This window comes from Hyla sarda, chromosome 5 (genome assembly GCF_029499605.1).
Source record: "Hyla sarda isolate aHylSar1 chromosome 5, aHylSar1.hap1, whole genome shotgun sequence".
Classification (NCBI taxonomy): domain Eukaryota; kingdom Metazoa; phylum Chordata; class Amphibia; order Anura; family Hylidae; genus Hyla; species Hyla sarda.
The window spans coordinates 78,077,770-78,100,606 of NC_079193.1; the positions used below are offsets into that span (position 1 = coordinate 78,077,770).

General features: G+C 41.2%; 2 protein-coding genes across 2 annotated transcripts; one reads left to right on the forward strand and one right to left on the reverse strand.

The window, feature by feature from the left end:
- The first annotated feature begins 10,184 nt into the window (after window positions 1-10,184).
- On the forward strand, window positions 10,185-11,341 carry LOC130274527 (uncharacterized). Its single transcript, XM_056522964.1, has 2 exons — window positions 10,185-10,375; window positions 10,459-11,341. Exons 1-2 carry the CDS (start codon window positions 10,185-10,187, stop codon window positions 11,339-11,341), a joined length of 1,074 nt encoding a protein of 357 aa, XP_056378939.1.
- A 2,078-nt stretch (window positions 11,342-13,419) lies between these two features.
- On the reverse strand, window positions 13,420-17,351 carry LOC130274528 (uncharacterized). Its single transcript, XM_056522965.1, has 7 exons — window positions 17,344-17,351; window positions 14,754-14,871; window positions 14,607-14,666; window positions 14,126-14,376; window positions 13,882-14,033; window positions 13,644-13,803; window positions 13,420-13,557 (listed from the first exon to the last, which is right to left on the reverse strand). The coding sequence occupies exons 1-7, from the start codon at window positions 17,349-17,351 to the stop codon at window positions 13,440-13,442; spliced, it is 867 nt and encodes a 288-aa protein (XP_056378940.1). The 3' UTR covers window positions 13,420-13,439.
- Window positions 17,352-22,837: the final 5,486 nt, after the last annotated feature.

Genomic DNA, 22,837 nt, shown 5'->3' on the forward strand with positions numbered 1-22,837 from the left:
TGCGAATATGGGTTTGCGGACACATATCTTACAATTGAAAAACGCCTAACCCTAACCTCAGGGCAGAGGACTTCTTTTGGGCTATTTACATGTAAAAATATAATACATTTGGGGAAATTTTTCAAATGTAAATATTTTTTTTTACAAAATGCCATTTTTTATTTGGCTATAGCTTTTACTGGAATAGAAAACATGTTTATAAAAGTATAGGTGGTTTTATGTTTTTGTTTCCGTTTCTCATATTGTATATATTTTATACAATTGAAAAAGATGCTAAAAAACAAATGCTGCTGTAGTTTCCCATTGATTTCCATAAAAAAACTGATTTTTTTGTTACACAATAGTGTGCGTGATTATGTTTCAAATGTATTAGACTCATACACACTGTAAAAGAAAATGTAACACAGAGACATAAAAATGCAGTGTGAACCCACTCTAAAAAAAGTCTTAAACAATTCTAATCAAATAGTTCAAAGCAAAAAAGACCCCCCCCCAAAAAAAATTCCTAAAGTAACAGACTTTTTGCCTGTATAAGATGAATCCAAAGTTGTTACAGATTTCATAAAAAATTTGCTTTGCAACAAATCTGAATATCGCCGTGATTCATTTTAATGAATCGCTTCATGGACTCCATTTTCTGAAGGCTGGGGGGCTAAAATGGAGGATCCACATGTGAGGAAAGAGGGATGACCCTGAATCACATGGTGGCATGCAGCCTATCAGCAGCCAGCCAGCCCCTGTGATGTCACAGCCATATATATATATATATATATATATATATATATATATATATTCAGCAGCTATTGCTGCAGACAGGAATTTTTTATTTTTTGCGGAGAGAGAACACTTTTGGGTGTACTACACAGCGACTCTGTACTGCTGCACTGGGGTGTACTGCAACTCTAAAGCTAATAGGGGCCAGTTAGGGTGAGCACTAGTGTTGAGCAGCATAGGCCATATTCGAATTCGCGATATTTCGCGAATATATGGACGAATATTCGTCATATATTCACTAAATTAGCATATTCGTAATATTTGCGTTATATTTCCGCATATGTGAAAATTAGCATATGCGAAAATTTGCATATGCTAAAATTAGCATAAATGAAAATTCGCATTTGCAAAAATTAGCAAATGCGAAAATTTGCATAAGTGGAAATTCGCATATGCGAAATTTTGCATATGCACATTTTCCCATATGCGAAAATTCGTACGCCAGTCTCACACAGTAATATTAGAGCCTTCTTTAGATCACACAAGCTGGAAGCAGAGAAGGGTGATCACTGTGATGTGTACTGTGAAAAAAAAGACAAAAAAAAAACAATATTCGTAATTACGAATGTATAGTGCTATATTCGCGAATATTCGAGAATTCGCGAATATGTGATATTCGCAAATAAAATTTGAATTGCGAATATTCGCGAGCAACAATAGTGAGCACTAAAAGCCATAGTCACCAGCTTTTAGTGCCTAATAATACTGTACTGGGCAGTTCTACACAGCAACTCTGTACTGCTGCACTGGGGTGTACTACAACTCTAAAGCTAATAGGGGCCAGTTAGGGTGAGCACTAAAAGCCATAGTTACTAGATTTTAGTGCCTAATACAGGTTGTAAGCATAGTAGAGCACATTGTCCTCTCATAAGCGTAACCTGTACGTACACCTAGGTGGTGTATGATTTTTTTTTTCCTGTTAAACTCATTTGGGCCAGTTACCCTGAAAGGCCAGCCAAACCTACACACCTGGTTTTGTAGCCTAATACAGTTGTAAGTGTAGTGGAGTGTATTGTGATCTTCTCATAAGTGTAACCTGTACATACACCTACATGGTGTACAATTTTTTCCCTGTTAAACACATTTGGGCCAGTTACTCTGAAAGGCCAGCCAAACCTACACACCTAGTTTTGTAGCTTAATATAGTTGTAAGCGTAGTGAAGCATATTGTCCTCCTCTCATAAGTGTAATCTGTACGTACACCTACATGGTGTACAATTTTATTCCTGTTAAAGTCATAAGGGCCTAGTCACTCTGAAAGTCAAGCCAAACCTACACACCTGGTTTTGTAGCCTAATACAGTTGTAAGCATAGTGGAGCATATTGCCCTCCTCTCATAAGTGTAACCTGTACGCACACCTACAGGGTGTACGATTTTGTTCCTGTTAAAGTCATAAGGGCCTAGTTATGCTGAAAGGCCAGCCAAACCCACACACCTGCTTTTATAGCCTTATACAGTTGTAAGCAAAGTAAAGTGTATTGTCCTCTCATAAGTATAACATATATGCATTTAGCTGGTGTATAGGTATGTCAGGCAGAGAAGTGCCAGGACGTGAAGAGTTGTAACAGAGGCCTAAATTTATCAGGCGCAGGTAGAGGTCGCAGCAGACTAGGGACACGTGGCAGCAGGAGTCGCAGCGAGAGGCCTGAGCTCCCAGTATCAGCTAACGGTCGTGTCTCGACCAGCAACCCATCTGCCATCATTGATTGGTCATCCACTTTATCCCAAGTGGCATCTGACACCCCCAGTCAACAGTTGGTGGGTTCCTCAGACACAACGCCTCTGTCCTATGCTGTTCCCTCCCCCACAGAAGTATTGTATGCTGTGGGTTCAGCTCCACTATTTAGTGAGGACGATTTACTAGAGGACAGTCAGCAGCTACTGCCCAGCCAAGAATTGGAGGAGACATCTGCCGTTTCCTCCGCTAGGAGGGCTAGTGATGAAGAGAGTGGCATGGGAGGTGGTGTTGCGAGCGTTAAGGCTTCTGTGTTGAGGAACCTGAGGAGGACATCAGTGACGTGCAGACACAACTCAATGATTATGAAGCTGATCGCACTTGGGAGCCAGGTGCAGAAGGGGCTTAATCATCATCAGGCAGCAGCTGAGCCAGCAAGGTGGTAGCATGGTTGTGAGTCAACATGGTGTCAGCAGCAGCAAACGTGCCTGGGGTAGACCACCTGCTTTGCGGCAGCCTATCTGCCTTGGAGGTAGTGGAACAGGGGTTCCTGGAGTCGGCGGCATTAGCAGGGGATGGGGATAAGATGTCGTATGGTCGGAGTACCCCTTTAACATGGCCACATGCAAGATGTGTCGGCAGAAGGTGAACCGTAGCCTGAGTCCCAATGTGGGCACCACGGACCAGCGTCAACAAATGCAGTGTTACCATTATGTTGCCTGGGAGAACCGTGGCTCCGATGCAGTGGTCCAGCCTGTTGCATCACCCAGTGGCACACCGCTCCCTGCTTGAGCTGTCTTTTATACACCTCTTCTGTCAGTCCAGATGCTCCTGCTCCTCCTACTTCTTGTCCGTCATTCCAGCAGCAATCCATCAGCGAAGCGATGTCCAAGAGACAGCAGTATGCGCCCACTCATCCAATGGCGCAGAAGCTGAATGTGCTCCTGTTCAAGTTGCTGGTGTTGCACTCCCACCTTCAATCATGAGCATGGGGGTGTGCTGAGAGGCAGGGGCTGGGACAGGCAGTAGCTGGCCTTGCGGCAGACTGCCACTCGATTTTAAGACACAAGTACGAGCATTTCACTGCAGCAACTTATACACTGCAGCAATTTTACACTATTGCAGCTGGAATTACCATGGCTTCTGGCACCAGACTTGCCCTCCAATGGGTCCTCAAAAAAGAATTTAAAGTTTGCCCATTCCATTTACCAGGCTCTGTCATTGTGCCACTGTGCAGCAGTGATTCTAATAGCGATGCCTGGAATCTGCATGTCATACTGAATGTATTATTAATGAAGAGTATTATTTCACTAACACAGCACACTCCCATTTGCATGTTACAGCAAGGCAAAGTGTTCTACAGCCCTATTGAGGCTCTCTGTAGCCCGGAAATAGACCTTTTTAAAGCGATTCGCTGCGATCGAAACAAATTTTTTCGGAAAATTTGGCAAATCGGCTGAATCTAATTTTTGGAAAATTCGCTCATCTCTAATAGCAACCAATCAGATCACTTCTTTCATTTTTATCACTTCTTTCATTTTTTTAGAGGCATTTTCTAAAATGAAAGAAGCAATCTGATTGGTTGCTATGGGCAACTTAGCAACTTTTCCTCTAGACAGGTTTTGATAAATTTTCCACTAAGGGGGAGATTTATCAAAACCTGTGCATAGGAAAAGTTGCACAGTTGCCCATAGCAACCAATCAGATTTCTTCTTTCATTTTCTACAAGGTGTCTGCGGAATGAAAGAAGCAATCTGATTGGTTACTATGGGCAACTGGAAATTTTTTCCTCTGCAAAGGTTTTGATAAATCTCCCCTTTAATCTTTACCCCAGGAGAAGGAAAAACTAGCTTAACCCCTTAACGATGCAGGACGTAAATGTACGTCCTGGTGCAGTGGTACATAATGCAGCAGGACATACATCTACATCCTGTACATGACCGCGAGCATGGCACCAATGCTCAGGTCATGCTCGGCAGGTCCCGGCTGCTATCAGCAGCCAGGGACCAGCCCGTAACAGAACACATCAGCGATTGTGCTGATGTGTGCCATTAACCCCTCAGATGCCGTGATCAATACAGATCACGGCATCTGCGGCAGTGCGGTCACTAAAATGGATGATCGGATCACCTGCAGCGCTGCCGCAGGGATCTGGTCATCCAGCATGGTGGACGGAAGTCCCCTCACCTGCCTCCGGCCATCTGCATAGCACTGGATAGCACTGATCAGTGTTATCGGTCATCTTCTGCTCTGGTCTGAGATTGACCGATAACACTGATCAGTGCTATGCCTTATGCATATCACTGAACAGTATTAACAATCAAGTGATTTCTATAGATAGTCCCCTACGGGGACTATTAAAGTGTTAAAATAAAAGTAAAAAAAAAAAGTATTAAAAAATAAAGAAATGTGAAAAATCCCCTCCCCCCATTAAAAATAAAATGCAAATTGTCCCTTTTTCCCATTTTACCCCCAAAAAGTGTAAGAATTTTTTTTTAAACATATTTGGTATCGCCACATGCTTAAATATCCGAACTATTAAAATATAATGTTAATAATTCCATACGGGAACAGCGTGAACATAAAAAAAAAGTCCAAAAATGATGCTTTGTTGAAAAAGTTTTACATATGCAAATGTGGTATCAATAAAAAGTACAGATCATAGTGCAAAAAATTTGCCCTCATACTGCCACTTATAGGGAAAAATGAAAAGGTTATAGGTCAGCAAAATAGTGTTTTTTTGGTTGTGCCATACATGTTATGGTAAAATAAGTAATGTCATTACAAAGGACAACTGGTCTTGCAAAAAACAAGCCCTCATACTCATCTGTGGATGGAAATATAAAAGAGTTCTGATTTTTAGAAGGTGAGGAGGAAAAAACAAAAACGTAAATATAAAATTTAAGGCCAAAATGGACTGAGTCCTTAAGGGGATAATAGCTAGAAATTTATAGCAAATAGACTAATGTGTTTCCAAGGTTTTTATCCCTTCCTCTTCAATTGGGACAGAGTGATGTGAATGATGACAATTTCTGTACAGCGTTGCAGTTTAGGTTAGTGCTGTAGAAATGAATAAATTAAATGAATAAATAAAATAAATCTCTTTAAAAGTCCCAAAGTCAAAGATTTCCTAATAATTTAATGGCATAAAATATCAGAGAAGACGAATGACCAAACAACTAGAACTCAGTCTAAACATCTCATAAGAGTTAATTTACAAATAGCTAAGTCTTCCATCATTATATTCACTATAGACTCATAGATGAGAACACCGTATGTTAAGCCTCTCAGATATCATTCCTGTAATAAGGCATCCTTTATTTATCCGTTTGCTATGATTTCCATGGTTTTCTGCATACTTGACTCAAGTGAATTAAACAGTGGAGATCTTAGTTTGTTACACGACTTTATTTCATATTTAACATGGTAATTGAAGATTTCATATTGTCATGAGATATCCTGTATTGTGGTTAGGGTGTAATTTGTGGGACTATTTATATAGCAACCGCAGAAGATAATCAGCCAAGTAGAGAAATGTACAGACTATTGGCAAAATCTTGTATTTTTTATTTTTTTTTGCTCAGCTGTTGCATACTACATATGTGCATTGCAAGGAGTTCTGTATTCCTATATTTATGTAGATGACAATTTCCATGTAAGCAAGCCGAGCTCCTGCGCCAAATGGTTGCAATTACAGAATAAGTCGGGATGACATATTTCTTAGTGGCATGCAGCTAGATGTCAGTTTCTGCTGCCATATATTGCTCACACTTTTGCAAAGATGTCAGCATTACGAAGGGTAAGAAAAATCCTCGACATGTTTCTCCTAAAACCAAAAAGACATTTGTATCTTTAATCAGCAGCGAGTGGGGAAGGGAAACCATTTTACCCCATATGATTTTCATTAGAGGTTATGAAAGCAAAAGTGTGAAGATAGGATAGGACTGCTGGATGGTCACAGAAGCTGCTCCACAGCTGCACGTTACTCACCGAGGGACCATCTCAGGATGGAGGATGATGACAGCAGTGCAGAGAGATCTTTGATAGCTTTGCATTTTTTAGGGGCTTTGATGAGAAAACATGTGACTCCATAACCAAACAGAGCAATGGAAAGCACATTTCGAGTAAGGGCATGGACGAAGAGGATCTCTAGTGGCAAATAGAAAATCATCAAGAAGTGCAGATCCAGCTTGTAAAGTCTATGATCCTCATAGAGTTGTTAACAGGTAATGGATGGGAACTTTGCTTAATTATCTGCTGTAAAAATAAAAATAAACTATTACACAAGATCTTTATATTACTTAGGAGGAAGGGGAAATGGCAAATATCCTTTCGGCTGACTAATCTTTGCTGAGTACACTGTTAGCTATGGCGTAGGAAGACACAAGGCAGATTTGCATTCTGTAATTGCTGTGATTCAGTAAAAAAAAAAAGCCTCTTATTTAAGCATTTTTATCATGTTTAATGAAAGGATGGATTGAAATAGAATCTCAGTATTTGAAAGCAAAATACACTTATTGACAAAAAATAATGCACCGAGGATGAGTTGTTGGAATCTAACGAATCCTTATATTTGTGACTGCTACAATGATATATGTAAGTGATTACAATATTATTGGGGAAGATTGTAGAATTGAAAGGAGACTCTAGTACCCTCTTGGGCCCCCTCAGCCTGGATACAAGATGATATACAGTTGGCCCTAAAGGAATAAAGATTATGTATGGCATCCTGTAGCACATTTGGCCACAGATATTACAGCTGACCTGTAAATTCCACACACTCATAGGTTGCCCAAGCTGGTGTCCCAGCTGGTCCCATAAATGTTCAATTTACAATTAATCTAATGATTGGGCAGGCCAAGGAACTGTTGCAATCTGGTGGAGACATTGATTGGGAAACCAAATTTCCTTTTGCTAAGCATCTGGAAATGGCCAAGGCATAAATATCAATATGTAATGAAGGTGCCACTTGCCAATATTCAAGTTATGTTTCAAAGACAGGAGTCCTTGCTACTGTACACTGAGTAGTGAGGCATACACTTACTTAGAATAAAATTTGCTGGGCTGGATGTAGAGTTCATAGCAACAGCGAATGTGTGCCACCTGGAGAGAAATGCATTGCCACTTACATTCACAACATTCGGCATAAGGTGCCATGAAAATTACATATAGGAACAAGGACTCCTGTTAAATGGCAGAAGTCTCTGCTACTGTAAACTGAGCAGTTAGGCCTTCTACGGCAAGCAATGATGCTGATGTTTGCCTTCCTCTGGATCAGCAATATAAACTTGATGGATGTCTGTTTTCAGCCTTACGATACATGTTACTATTTGTTAGATTGGCTGTCCAAACGGTCACCTGGACACAGGATGAAATTGAGTGCTGTCTTCCACCTCTATAAAATATTCCAAACACAACATTCAGTGGCCTGAGAATTCTTCCACTGGTTCAGCTAATGTTAACTGAGCAGTGAGGCATACCATGTATACCTCACCACTCTGTGAACACGAACAGGGATGCCTATTTTTTCACAAGAGTTCCTGGTCCCATATCAGTCCGAACCAGCCATTTGAATGTGAATCAAATTCAACAGGCAATTCAAGCAAATTCTCCAAAAAGCAAATTTTGCTCATTTCTGTTAGCAACAGTAAGAAAAGTAGCTCTTACATTAGAGAACTTGGCACACCTGTGTATTAAATGGAGAACCTAATCCATAGTAATTAGTTTACAACATAATTTCCATGTAGGGAGCTGTAAGGAAATTGCTCTCTTACCACCGGGTTCCTGCACAGATTACAGTAAGTTGCTTGGAGTCACCCTGTAAACAGCTTATCTTCACAAGACCCTACTAAAAAGAAGGAATTGTTCAAAGCAAACAGCCCTTTTCAGGTGGAAAAAGAAATGCGGGGCAAGAAGACTTTGTTTTAAGGTCTACCTTATAGCTTTCCACTTACATATACATATGATTCACTTTCGGCAGAAACAAGTAAAATGTTCTTCCAAACAAAGCCTTTCTAAAAGCATTTTCACGCACTTGATATGACTTCATGCATGGTAGAAAACATAAATACGGCTTGTTATTGTTGGATCCAAGCTGGCAAAAATAAAAGAGAAGGCTGAGTTTGCCAAACACTCAGACATACGCACATATTAAACAAAGCATGAAATAAATGTAGTACTGATTCCTGTTATGTTTCAAAGCTGCACTCCTATGTATACAGATATGAAATGCTCACTGAAGGATAACAAAGGAACTTTTTGTTTTCCATGCAAAGAGATAAAGAGGAAAAAAATTGCACATAGGATGGAAATGAAAACCATCTGGATTGATAGCAATCTTTCTGGTCAAATAAAATATATGTTACAGTGTCATTCAGATGTTTATAAAACTTGATGGAAGGATGTTAAGAATACTACTAGAACACAAAAGAGGATAATCTGTCATGTTGAAAATACTGTGAACTGTTCCACAAATTCTATAAATTTACTCAAGGCCACCAAGGCCAGTGATGCCCTCTCCAGCAGACAAGTGATGTGCAGCCTTAAAGGAGTACTCCGGCGCACACTTTTTTCCTTTTATCCCGTCCGGGCTGCAAAATAAAAGAAAACGCACTTTCTCTTACCTGCCAACGAGCCCCCGGAGCTCCAGTACACTCCGGTACAGGTGTTCTGTCCCCGGGCTGTATTCTACTTACTTCCGGTTAGCCCGACACGTCACACGGAGCTTCAACCTATCACCGGCTGAGGCAGGACATCGCTGCGGCCAGTGATAGGCTGAAGCTCCATGTGACGTGCCAGGCTAACAGGAAGTAAGAAGAATACAGCCCGGGGACCAAACACCTGTACCGGAGATCCGGGGGCTCGTTGGCAGGTAAGATAAAGTGTGTTTTCTTTTATTTTGCAGCCCGGACGGGATAAAATGAAAAAATTGTGCACCGGAGTACTCCTTTAAAGGAAATCTAGAAAGGAGTAACACACTTGGAGTGAAGATCCCTCAGCACTTCCAGACACATCAGTAGATATAAAACACAAGCTTTTATTTTATCTTCTTTAAAAACATCAGGGTAGCAAATCATGTTAAAAACATGGACAAACGCGTTTCGGCTGTCTAGCCTTTCTCAAGGTCTGCTCAAGACAAGTATATTATGCCGAATAAATACACAAATGCATACAAAGCTCCTTCCTGTTGAGCACATCACTTCCTGTTTCATTCCTGAATTTAAGCTCCATATTCACACTATTGATTGATTTTCCGTTTTTAAATATCCGTTGCTACTATTTTTCAACCTATTTACGGACGTTTATGAACGGATTAAATAACGGATACATACGGATAAATATTTTCCCATCCTTCTGTTATTGTAATGTTTATCCGTAAATATCCATAAACATCCGTTAGAGCATTCCTTTCTAACGTCCGTTAGTAAAAACCTTTCACCCTTTCTTGAACTCTCCTACCTGTTCACACCTTGACACAATAGAAGCTCCACCTCCTATTCAAAGTGTAGGGTATAAAAAGGGTGCTTCAATGATCTTCTAGCAGTCTGAATTTCAGCACTGAGGTGAGTACAGACTAGACCATATTTTAATTTCAACATGTTTCCCACCTACCTTTCCTACAGTTACGCTGTTCTGCTGTGGCGTTCCCAATCAATGAGAAGAAGTATAAGAGATGCTGAAAGACGCCGCCAACGCCGTCGAAGATATTGGATCCATCCCATCACTGCGGCACGGATGACCCACAGGGTTCACAGCACTTTGTATGTGGAGCTGTGGCAGCACTCCGACAAGTTTGCAAGCCACGTACGGATGTCTGTATCAACATTCCATGACCTTCTAGCACACATCAATGAAGGGATACGTCGGCAAGACACCCACCTGAGAAGGAGCATCTCCCCAGAGGAACGCCTAATCGTAACCCTCAAGTATGTTATTTTTTTTTTTTTTTTTTTTTTCATTCATTGTGTTCTACAAAATACTAAACCCCCTTTGTATTATATTGTTTAAGGTTCCTGGCATCTGGTGAGAGTTTTTCGTCGCTCCACTTCCAGTTTTGCCAGGGAATTTCCACCATTTCTGGGATTGTCCGGACCACCTGCGATGCCCTGTGGGATTGCCTTCTAGAAGAATTTCTCCCACAACCTTCTCCAGAACTTTGGCTTCAAATTGCAGAGAAGTTCCACGAAGTAACACAGTTTCCAAACTGTGTAGGTGCAATCGATGGGAAGTATATCAGGATCCAGAAGCCAGCGCACCCAGGGTCCGAGTACTTCAACTACAAGAAGTTCTACTCCACTATACTTATTGCCTTTGCGGATGCGCAGTACAGATTAATCGCAGTGGACATTGGGTCATATGGAAGAAACAATGACTCGCGTGTGTTCAAGAACTCTGTCATGGGGAGGAGGATCTACTCTGGTGAGATGGGACTTCCTGAACCAAGGGCCTTTCCTGGGACCGATGGACCGCCAATGCCTTTTGTTTTTATTGGTGATGAGGCTTTCCAGATGTGTGGCAACTTGCTGAAGCCCTACTCCAGCCGAGGACTAGACCAACGCAAGCGGATCTTCAATTACAGACTGTCACATGCAAGATGCTATGTGGAGTGTGCCTTTGGAATTTTTGTTGGCAAATGGCGGATATTCACACGGCCAATCCAATTGCACCCAGACGTGGTAGATCAGGTTGTTAAGGCAGCTGTTGTTCTACACAACTTCATCCTAACCAAGGAGCCTTCCCCCAGTGATCCAGAAGAAGTTGAATCAGCTCTGCCTGGACTACAGCAGACATCCAGAAGAGCTACCCAGGCCATCATGTGTCTCAGAGAAGATTTTTCACAGTATTTCCTGACAGAAGCTGGCATGGTGTCTTGGCAGGATCGTATGTTGTGAACTTTGTTGGAATTCTTTATTTTTTGGGGCAATAAAGATCTTGCTATGTATATATCATTGTATGTTTGATTGCTTGCATGATGTTGGAGGGTGTACATTCTACGGCCCAGTGTCACGTCTACACTGGGGCATAGAATGTACACCCTCCAACATCATGCTAGCAATGTGCTTATGTCATGTTGTGTTTGTACACATTGATTGCATGATGTTGGAGGGTGTACAATCTATGGCCCAGTGTCACGTCTACACTGGGGCATAGAATGTACACCCTCCAACATCATGCTAGCAATGTGCTTATATCATGTTGTGTTTGTACACATTGATTGCATGATGTTGGAGGGTGTACATTCTACGGCCCAGTGTCACGTCTACACTGAGGCATAGAATGTACACCCTCCAACATCATTCTAGCAATGTGCTTATATCATGTTGTGTTTGTACACATTGATTGCATGATGTTGGAGGGTGTATATTCTATGGCCCAGTGTCACGTCTACACTGGGGCATAGAATGTACACCCTCCAACATCATGCTAGGATTGTGCTTATCCCCATTTTGATTTCAAGATAGTAGAGTTGTACCTTCTACCACAACATTGTGAATGAAACACTGGCTGGTAAAAGACCTTTAATATCGTGAAAGCAAAACCTTGATTTGTGTAAAAAATAGACAAAGTCAATTAATCTTTTTAAAAGAAAAATACTTTTATTATGTTTTTTAATTTTTTTAAATAAATTATTATTTAACTATATAAAAATTTTTGTGTGTTTTTTTAACATGGCTTTAGTGCCAAAACAATCTCCCCACAGCCTTGCCATAAGCAGGTAGGTCACAGGTCATCGTAGGTCTGTGAAAGAGGGCTGGGGAGGGACTTGGGAAGGGTCTTGGTAACTGGGGTCCTCTGGGGGCTGCAAGGAGTCAACTCTACCTTGTGGGTAGACTCTGGGCGTTTCCAGGGAATAGGAATGCTGATGGGTAAAGGAATATTGTTGAAAAGGAGTGACAGGGGTGGGAATATTGGGTGGCAGAGGAAAATTGGGAAGAGGTGTGAAGGACGGGGTTGAAAAAGAGGGTTCTCCCTCAGACAGCATTTGGACCATGCTATTGGAGGGTTTGGATGTAAGGCCCAAATGCTGTGGAGTTCTCAGGGAGTGGGGCAGAGTGTGGGACCTGTAGTGGTGGGAAGGGGAACGGTGGCTGGAGCGGGAGCGGTGGTGGGCTGGGGAGCAGTGGCGGGAGCGGTGACGGGCTGGGTAATGGTGGCGGGAGCGGTAACGGTGGCGGGAGCGATGATGGGCTGTGGTACGGTGATGAGCTGGTGAACGTTGGCGGGATGGTGAACGGTGACGGCCTGGTGAACTTGGGGTAGGGGACATGTGTAAATACAGGGAGTGATAAGGTGGGGGGATCATTAGGTTTGGTGGAGTTGTGTGGGGGGCAGGAGTGTCTGGAGTGGGGCAGCAGAGTCTAAGCACAAGGTCTGTTGACTCCTTGCGGAACTGACACTGCTTGTCAAAGGGCAATTTCTCCAACAAGGGAGCCAGGCTCTGGAGATGGAGTAGAACGTCCGAAGGGGGACCAGTTGACGGCCCTGCCCCCGCCTGCCGTGACCGGCAAAACTCCTCCCTTAAAGGGGTATTCCAGGCAAAAACTTTTTTTTTATATATATCAACTGGCTCCGGAAAGTTAAACAGATTTGTAAATTACTTCTATTAAAAAATCTTAATCCTTCCAATAGTTATTAGCTTCTGAAGTTTTCTGTCTAACTGCTCAATGATGATGTCACGTCACGGGAGCTGTGCATGATGGGAGAATATCCCTTGCATGATGGGAGAATACCCCCATAGGAGCTGGACAGCTCCCGGGACGTGAGTCATCAGAAAGTAGTTAGACAGAAAACAGCAACTCAACTTCAGAAGCTAATAACTATTGGAAGGATTAAGATTTTTTAATAGAAGTTATTTACAAATCTGTTTAACTTTCCGGAGCCAGTTGATGTATAAAAAAAGTTTTTGTTTGGAATACCCCTTTAAGGCTTCCACTCTATCATCCAATTTCATTAAGCTCTCCCTTGTGAGCTTTATGAGATTGTCCAGGATCACTTGCTGTCTTGCCCCTGATCAGCAGTGTCAGGGGATGGGCCAGGGAGGGGTTGGGAGGGGGGTGAGGAGGGTCCAGGTGGTGGCAATGGAGCCATGTTGACACTGGATTGTGTTCTGAAAGAGAAAGATTGAAAGACATAATAATTTTTTTCCCAAAATATTTAAAATTACAAATGGAGAATAAAATAGATATGACGTACTTCCGCATTTCATGGCATTTTTGCAGGAATCCGAGGAGTGGGCGGTGGACATATGGTGTTTTGTGGGAGGCCCCAGTTCCACTGGGCCTTTGTTCCTCCTCCCTTAAGTCCCTCATGTGCGGGTCCCTGATGGAGTGCCAGTGATTTTTTATTCTATCACCTAGAAAGAAAATATGTTTATTAATAAAAACAATAAAAAACATCTACAAATAATGAAAAAAATTTAAAAAATCTTTACCGCCAATCCATTGCTCATGTGTGGACAGGTCCTCCCAGGTGTATACCTCCATCCAAAGAGCCCGGCAGTACTCACGCTTGGCGTGATTCTGGTCGTACTTATCCCAAAGAGCAGCCCTGCCCTTCATCAGCCAGACCAGGCCGAGTGCCACCCTGAAAATATAAAGATTCATGTGATTAGTTTTTCAAAAACTATACTGTATTCATTTGACTATGCAAGACATCACAATTTATAAAATACTCACGCTACCACGTCCTCTGCCACGAATACTGGGTCTGCCTCTTGTGGGCGTGAGCTGAGGCGCAGAACGCTATATAAAAAAAAAATTATAATATATGTTTTAAAAGACGTACAACAAAATGCAAAAATTGTTACTATATATACTGGTTCGGGCTCTTTGGAAGGCCTATCCTGGGAGTCCTGGGGGGCCGACACTTGAGGAACACTCTCATCGGATTCCTGGTCAGAAATCTCCTGTGCAGGAACTTTTTCATGCTGTAAAACCCAGAAAAAAAATTACTTAAGTAAAGTAATTTATGCTGATTACTCCAATGGGAAAATACTCACACTTGAGGTATTTTCTTCTGTGGAGTCTGAGTCTAAAGAAGACATTTTTGGAACTTTGGGCTTCTGGGGGGGGGGGGGTGAGGGAGAGAAAAACTGTAAAAAATAAAGAATTTGCCATGATAAACATTATAAAACAGTCAAAAAGAGTGAAAAATCACCTTTTTCATAGATGACCTCGACCTCCTTGACGTTTTATGTTTTTTAGGAATATGATGATGCTAGAAAAAAAAAAATTATGTTTAATGAAATATTAAAAATGCAAATAAATTGATATATTATTTTTAGAAAAATACAAAAATACTCACACTGGAGCTTGAGGACGTCTTGCTACCAGATTCAGAATCGTCTTCTGAGGAGGTGTCATCAGGAATTTTTTTCTTTTTTTCAACGTGTTTCGATTTGACAATTTCTTTGGCATTTTTTCTATAAAGAAAAAAATAAAGAAAATAAATGTCACTTTGGAAGATAAAAAAAAGGGTGAATAAATAAAAAAAAAAAAAAAAAAAATATATATATATATATATACAAAAGGCAAAGTTGCGCCACAAGGTCAAAAAACAATCTGCACACTACCCTAGCAACATCATTCACGCCCCCATCAAAACTGCATGCAAAAATGCACATTTCCTGCAAAAATGCAAGCACATGGCGGACATAAAAATTTCGCACAGTGGCACCACATGGTCAAAAATAATGCAAACTTCCCCACTTCAATACCCCATCAAAACTGCATGCAAAAATGCACGTCCTGCAAAAATGCAAGCCCATGGCTGACAGAAAAATGGCACAGAGTGGCACCACACGGTCCAAAATGATACTGCAAACTTCCCTACCCAAAGCATTCAATACCACACACAAACTGCATGCAAAAATGCACGTCCTGCAAAAATGCAAGCCCATGGCGGACAGAAAAATGTCGCAGAGTGGCACCACACGGTCCAAAATGATACTGCAAACTTCCCTACCCAAAGCATTCAATACCCCACACAAACTGCATGCAAAAATGCACATGTCCTGCAAAAATGCAAGCACATGGCGGACAGAAAAATGGCGCAGAGTGGCACCACACGGTCCAAAATGATAATGCGAACTTTCCTACCCAAAGCATTCAATACCACACACAAACTGCATGCAAAAATGCACAAGTCCTGCAAAAATGCAAGCACATGGCAGACAGAAAAATGGCGCAGAGTGGCACCACATGGTCCAAAACGATAATGCAAACTTCACTACCAAACATTCATTACCCCATACAAACTGTAGACAAAAATGCAGGCAGCTACAAGCACATATTCCCAAATACACTGAAAAAGTAAAAAAATATATAAAAATATAGCCACACATGTACTCACCTTCAGTGAGGGGTGATAAAATTTGAGCAAATTGTGAATGGGTACGTAGGATTACGTAGATTTCTATGCATCCTGATGATGCTGCTGCTGCCTCCAGCAGGATCAAGGAAGTAGAGAGAGGGAGGGGGCGTGAGCAAAACCATGTGACCAGGCTCCAGAAGGCTTTACTGAGCATGCTCAGTAAAATTAATGTCCGTTTCCATAACGGACATTTACGGATAAGTTTACTAACTTCCGTTTGCCATAGACTTCAATGTTAATATATGACGGACGTTAATATATCCGTTACTTGAAACGGAATAAAAATTAGTGCAAGACCCGTTACATGTTCCGAAAAAACTAACATCCGTTAGTCATAACGGACTATTATGGATCTTTACGGATAATAAAACAATCCCATAGACTTTAATGATATTTTGTATCGGACATATAACATCATTTTTTTAACTTTTTCTGACGGAATTTCAAACAGATTTTTAAAACGGAGTAATTTTGTAGTGTGAAAAGAGCCTTATGTGCCTGCAGTTTAAGAGAAAGGGAGAGAAACATTTTTTTTGAGCAGACTTTCCCTTCTTTTTGCTTAAAGGACATCTGTCATCAGTGTGGTGTCCCGGTACCGCATCATATACGGTACCTATGTATGTTTGGGTCCCCATAGCCAGAGTCCCTAGGACATAGGGATCCCTGTCAATTATTTAATCCTCTATTCTAGTGTATAAATCACTAAGTTATTTAAAGGTTAATGTAAATAGAATAACATATGTAAATAAAAATAAATTTCCATAGCGTTGCAGGACCCGCGGGTCATGTGACTAGGTGAACTCTATGGTATTAAGCTTAAGGACCTTTGGAGGCCCTGTGAGGTAAGCAATCCCATTGCACCATGTAATGGTGAATGTCAGATGTTCGGACCAATCAGATTCGCCCCACCCCTTGCCCATATAAGGGAGCAGCTGCCATGTTTCTCTCTCTTGTTCCTGGGCAAGCGAGCAAGACCTGCACAGCAATTATCGCAGTGAGTTAGGCCTGAGCCTTGCGGCAACGGCTGAACAATCTAATTATAGAGTGTATCAATTCCCAAACACTCTGCAGCATCACCGGACCTAATAATTCCCCTAAATCCGGACGGATCTGCAAATCTCTTCCTAAATTCAGAGACTGTATGATTAGCTTAAGGTCCGCAACAACTGCCAGTCACTAAGCAACCTAAGGACTGTTTGTATGAGACTGTTACTGTGCCGTGGATATTGCAAGCACTTCAGTAAAAAGTTGTTCAAGTTCAATCTCTTTGTGGACCTTCAGTTACTTTATGCACCTATCGTTACTGGGAAGGGCGGCGATAGGCCGGAACATTGATTCAGCATACCAGCCCTCAGCCTGGCGTCACAAATTCTAGGGTTAACATTAACCCCTTCTATACCTATACCATACCACCACTACCATACACCCCTCAAGGGCTACCCCATCAGTGTCACCTAAACTAAACTGTTGATACAGAAAGGTAGTGCAGGTGACACTGATGACAATGACACTTATCTGATACCGTTCCATGCTCCAGTTCTCCCTCTATCTTCTTTGGTATCTTCTGTTCCAGGGCCGAATTGGAGCATGGGCAGAGCTTAGTGATGTCTCCACTCCTGCATCTCTGCTGGGTCCTGCTGCTAGCAAACAAAAACAGTGACACCACAAATCTCTGTCCATGCTCCAAGTCATCCCAGGAATGGAAGATACCAAAGAAGATAGCAGGAGAACTGGAGCATGGAATGGGATCAGGTAAGTATCGTTATCATCAGTGTCACCTGCACTACCTGTCTGTACTGACAGGTTAGTACAGGTCAAAGTGATGACAGATTGTCTTTAACCCTGTTCTCATTTTGAAACACTGTAACATCAACTATACCATAATTGCTTTATATTCAGGAAAGGATTAAAGGGGTACTCCACTGGAAAAAACATGTTTTTAATCAACTGGTGCCAGAAAGTTAAACAGATTTGTAAATTATTTATCTTAAAAAATCTTAACCTTTCCAGTACTTATCAGGTGCTGTATGATCCACAGGAAGTTCTTTTCTTTTTGAATTTGCTTTCTGTCTGCCCACAGTGCTCTCTGCTGACACCTCTGTCCATTTTAAGAACTGTCCAGAGTAGGAGCAAATCCCCATAGAAAACCTATCCTGCTCTGGACAGTTCCTGACATAGACAGAGGTGTCAGCAGAGAGCAATTCCTGTGAACACAGCAGTCCAGAACCGTTCAATGTGAGAAGCTGTCGGGTGTGTCTCTTTTGAGCTCCAGACTTCCAGAGAAGCAGCGTTTTCCATCAAGCCTTTCCCAGGGGTGTGGCAGGCTCCCTGGGAGAGCTTTCCTGCATGGAGCCTCAGGCCTCCATTCCCCGTTCTTCAAGGCTGGCGGGGAGTGGAGAGAAAACTGCTACAGCCATTGTTCCGTCCGGAGGCAGAAGATCCAGCAGAGTCTGCAGCAATGCAGGCTCTGCTCCTCTGGCAACGGGTGCCAGCCAGAGATCTGGTGGAAGAAATGCGAGGAGAAAAAGTGTGGAGTTGTGGGCTGAGAGAGGGTCCAAAGAGTCCAGCTCCACATACTGTTCCCGAATGACTGCACGATTTGCCGAGTATGAACGGTGCGGTAAGGAGTTGAGGTCGGCAAGAGAGGACCTGCGTGGGACTCAGAGACTGGCAAACTTTGGGTACAAGAGAAACAGGCCAGAGTTTAAAAGGAAGATCACAGCCCTGAAAGCTCAGATAACAAAGCTGGAGAAGAGGAGAGCAGACATCCTGGAGGGGAGCGGTCTCTTCAGGGAGAAGCTGGAGAACAAAGACAGGTTTGCCGCCATGAAATCCCCAGATAAGGTGGAGATGGATGATGGGGAGAGTAGGGAGCATGTGAAATGTTTATTGAAGTGACACTTCCCAGTTAACTATAGGGCATGCAGAGGTAGCAAATACACTCTGGCCCTAATGCAAAAACTGTCCCAATGGCTCCCCAACTACCGGTATTATAAATGAGACTGTAAGGCAGAAGGGCCATGTACAGAGTTTTCACTGGTGTCTAGGAGCTTGAAAGGGGTACTCCACTGCCCCAGTGTTCAGAACATTTTGTGGGTAGTGGAGTACCCCTTTAAGTTAACACTCTATTCATGTAAATACCAGTGTAAAGAATCTTATCTGGTTGATACAAGTTTATGAAAATGACACGTCTGCTTTAAGAACCAACAGAAAATGTAAATACATATTGCTATTCTTGGATATTATTTATTTGGCAGATGTTTCATTTTAGCACTGCACAAATTTGATTCACTGACAAGAATGGAGTCCTATTCAGGACAACCCCCATAATACACCAATGTTCTACTTCTGGGTACCAGTAACTATCATAGGAAGGTTTGAGGATATTAGTGAATTTCTGCTGCCGTCTCCTGCATGTATCCACCAAATGTTTCACATTTGGGCAGATGTCTGAAGTGTTTAGGCCGCAGCAGACACATTAAAGAAAAACAATTCTAATGATTAGAAGTGTCCAGGAAACATCCTTTTCATGTTTTACACAAACGGGTCTTGTGATCGTGAGAACACAATAACGTCCCGCTAGAAATTACCAAAGAAAATGAGCAAATATTATCTTAAGTGTGATAGTTGCTTATTATGGTAATAGTCATCCGCGATTACATGGCCGTTCCTTAGATGCTAAGTACCATGCTCCTTCTGGTTCCTTCTGTCATCGTATGCCTCATTAACTATATATCAGTGTTCAGTATTTGTGCCATGTGCAGGGTAACATACTTCTGCCGAAATGTGGCAAATGTTTAATGTTTGGGCAAATTTCAAGTTATTATGAACTTCCCTCAATCTTATTTCTACTTAACCTTATGTATAGATTAAATATACAGTTATTTTGAAATTACAGTAAAAAGGACACGGTTTTAAAAGTTTCCATTTTACCCTCTAAATTTTAATAATCCTGAAATCTAGCAGTTTTTTTTTTCTGGCCACCAAGCCTTATAATAGGTTGATACTTCCTGTTTTGTAGAGAAAACTTTTTAGCAGATATCATTACAGATAGGATTACAACAAAAAATAACACCTATATATACAGATGTTGCCGACATTCTCTTTTCCCTTGTTGCATTAGGATATTGTACTGTATCCTATGTATAAGTTATCGTCAAGCGTTTCACAAACTTAATTTAACATTACTCATGAATTACTAAAATCAATGGCACATTGTAATAGGGATAATACTAATTATAATAATGATCATCATCATCGTCTCTGGTGCTTTAGGATATCCCATCATAACACTTTACTGTGTTGGTTTAACACATGCAAGATAACCATGGATACAGCTGTAGACAAGATAGGATCAGACCATTCACTATAGGGGATACTCGCATGTTCTCTCTTCCCCCTTTCTGCACAGTAATATCTACACAAGTCACAGAGCATGCATAGAAAACTATACAATAAAAGTCTATAAGTCAGCTCTAGACTATTGTTTTCTAGCGCGCTAATCCCGAGAGCACAAACCCGGCATCCTGCCACTGCAAGACTACTTCTTATTGTCCTACGTACATCTCGGCGTCTTGGCTATATACATCCACAAGCACACATGATATTGGGTCGCCATATATGAGCGGGGACATTATGAACTTAAATTATTGCTGCAAATGGATAAGAGTCTTTATCATTTGCATACATATTGCCTTGTGCATGTGCTATTACTATTTAGAGAGTGGGCCAGTATGTATACAGTCCATTCTATCTTGCTATATGCCCTGTATTAGGGTAGCTGGCCCACTTTGATGCATTTGTCATGCTCTAATATTACTATACAGTTGTTATTATAATATTAGTTCCCCTGAAGATGTCCCCAAGTGTGACTTATATGCACTGGGGATAGAAACGTACATTGGGAACAGTTATATTATTATTCTTGCTTCTTTGTAGGACACAGGAATATTACATTTTCTGTGACCAAGGTTTGCTATGCATATAGGCAAATGCATAACGTAATAACCTTTTTCTATTGTGTGTATCATTCTAACCAGTAAATATACTAATATAGCCTTATTACGGTATTAATACTGATTTGAAATTAGATCAGTGGATTTTGTGATCATTGGTAAATTTTAACTATTATGTAACCGGTGTATGGAAATCACGTTTTCTTCACTATAGGAGACACGATAATATATTAGTTTTAACGCCTTCCATTAAAAGTTAGTTTTTAGTTGGCACTTCCCTCCTATTTTTTCTGCTGCTGTATGCTCCAGAGGAAGTTGTGTAGTTCTTCCAGTCTTCCCACAGTGCTCTCTGCTGCCACCTCTGTCTGTGTCAGGAACTGTCCAGAGTAGAAGTAACTCCCAATACAAAACCTCTCCTGCTCTGGACAGTTCCTAATAGACAGAGGTGGTAGCAGAGAGAACTGTGGTCAGAATTAAAAGAATGATACAACTTTCTCTGTAGTATACAGCAGCTGATAAGTACTGTAAGATTTAAGATTTTTAAATAGAAGTAATTTACAAATCTGTTTAACTTTTTGGCATCAGTTAATTTGAATTTTTTTTTCCCATTGAAGTACCCCTTAAAAGACTGTACTCTATGATGAGGTTTTTTTTAAGTTTTTTATAAAAAAAAAAAAAAAAAAAAAAAAACAAATATACTCTGTGTATGAAATATATTGAGGGTTTTCCAACATTTCTACTTTCTCACATATCAAAGATCTAAGGGCTTAAATACAGTCACAATGTAGTTAAAAACAACATGGCCATACTGTTTAGTAGTTTTCTACTTGCAAGTTGTTAACCCTCAAAATTGTGTGACTAAAGGGTGGATGCACACAGGCTATCAGCTGCATGCGCCCACAATGTGGAAAATGCTTGCACTGATTGACTGCTACTTTCCAGCCACATGTCGCCAACAGCCCGTGTGTTTGTATTGTACCCATAGATTATTTGTTGATAATTTAGCATAAAACAAACCCCTTAATGGCACAGGATGTAAATGTACTTAACGCACAAGGAAGTACATCATACTCAGCAGGTCCCGGCTGCTATCAGCAGCCAGGGACCCGCCGGTAATGGTGGACATCAGCGATCGTGCTGCTGTCTGCCATTAACCCCTCAGATGCCACGATCAATACAGATCCCGGGATCTGAGGCAAAGTGGGCATTTGAATGGATGATAGGATCCCCCATGGCATGGCTGCTGGGATCCAATCACCAGAGATGGCAGCCAGAGGTCCCCTCATCTGCTTCAGCCGTCATTCCAGGGCCTTCTTCTCTGGTTGGCCTTCCAGCAGACCAGAGAAGTAAATCGCCGATAATACTGATCAGTACTGGCAGCACTGTTCATTTTCTGAAATCTAAGGATTTCTATAGATAGTCCACTATATAGTGTAGATAAAATTAGTAAAAAGAAAAAATGCTAAAGAAAATGTGAAAGAGAAGAAACATTTAAATGCCCCCCCCCCCCCCCCCAAAAAAAAAATGAGAAAAAGTGATTAAAAAGTCACATATATGTAAAGGTGGTACCAATAAAAACTACAGATCATGGTGCAAAAAATGGGCTCTCATACAGCCTGGTACATGGGAAAATTAGAAAGTTATAGGTGGTCAAAATACAGTGATTTTAAACATAATAATTTTGTTAAAGTTTGAGGTTGGAGCAGTACAATAATAGTAAACTGTAACCATGGGTATAATTTTAATTGTATTGACCCACAGAATAAAGAAAACATGTCATTTTTATCGTAAAGTGTAAAGCATGAAAACAAAACCTTCCAAATTTGTAAAAATGCAGTTTTCTTTTCAATTTCCCACAGAAATAATATTTTTTTTGGTTGTGCCATACATTTTATGTTAAAATGAGTGATGTTATTATAAAGTACAATTGGGCGCGCAAAAAACAAGCCCTCATATGCATCTGTGGATGGAAATATAAAAGAGTTATGATTTTTAAAAGGCGAAGAGAAAAAAACAAAAATGCAAAAATACAATTGTCTGTGTCCTTAAGGCCAAAATGGC

Bases quoted from the DNA above. Each gene is read 5' to 3' on its own strand.
- LOC130274527 (XM_056522964.1), top strand. From the start codon at position 10,185: ATGACCCACAGGGTTCACAGCACTTTGTATGTGGAGCTGTGGCAGCAC. The intron at 10,376-10,458 runs GTATGTTATTTT...ATATTGTTTAAG, and splicing joins CGCCTAATCGTAACCCTCAA to GTTCCTGGCATCTGGTGAGA.
- LOC130274528 (XM_056522965.1), bottom strand. The intron at 14,667-14,753 runs GTGAGTATTTTT...TTTTTTTTCTAG, and splicing joins AGACGTCCTCAAGCTCCAGT to CATCATCATATTCCTAAAAA. The intron at 13,558-13,643 runs GTACGTCATATC...TTTCTCTTTCAG, and splicing joins AAATGCCATGAAATGCGGAA to AACACAATCCAGTGTCAACA.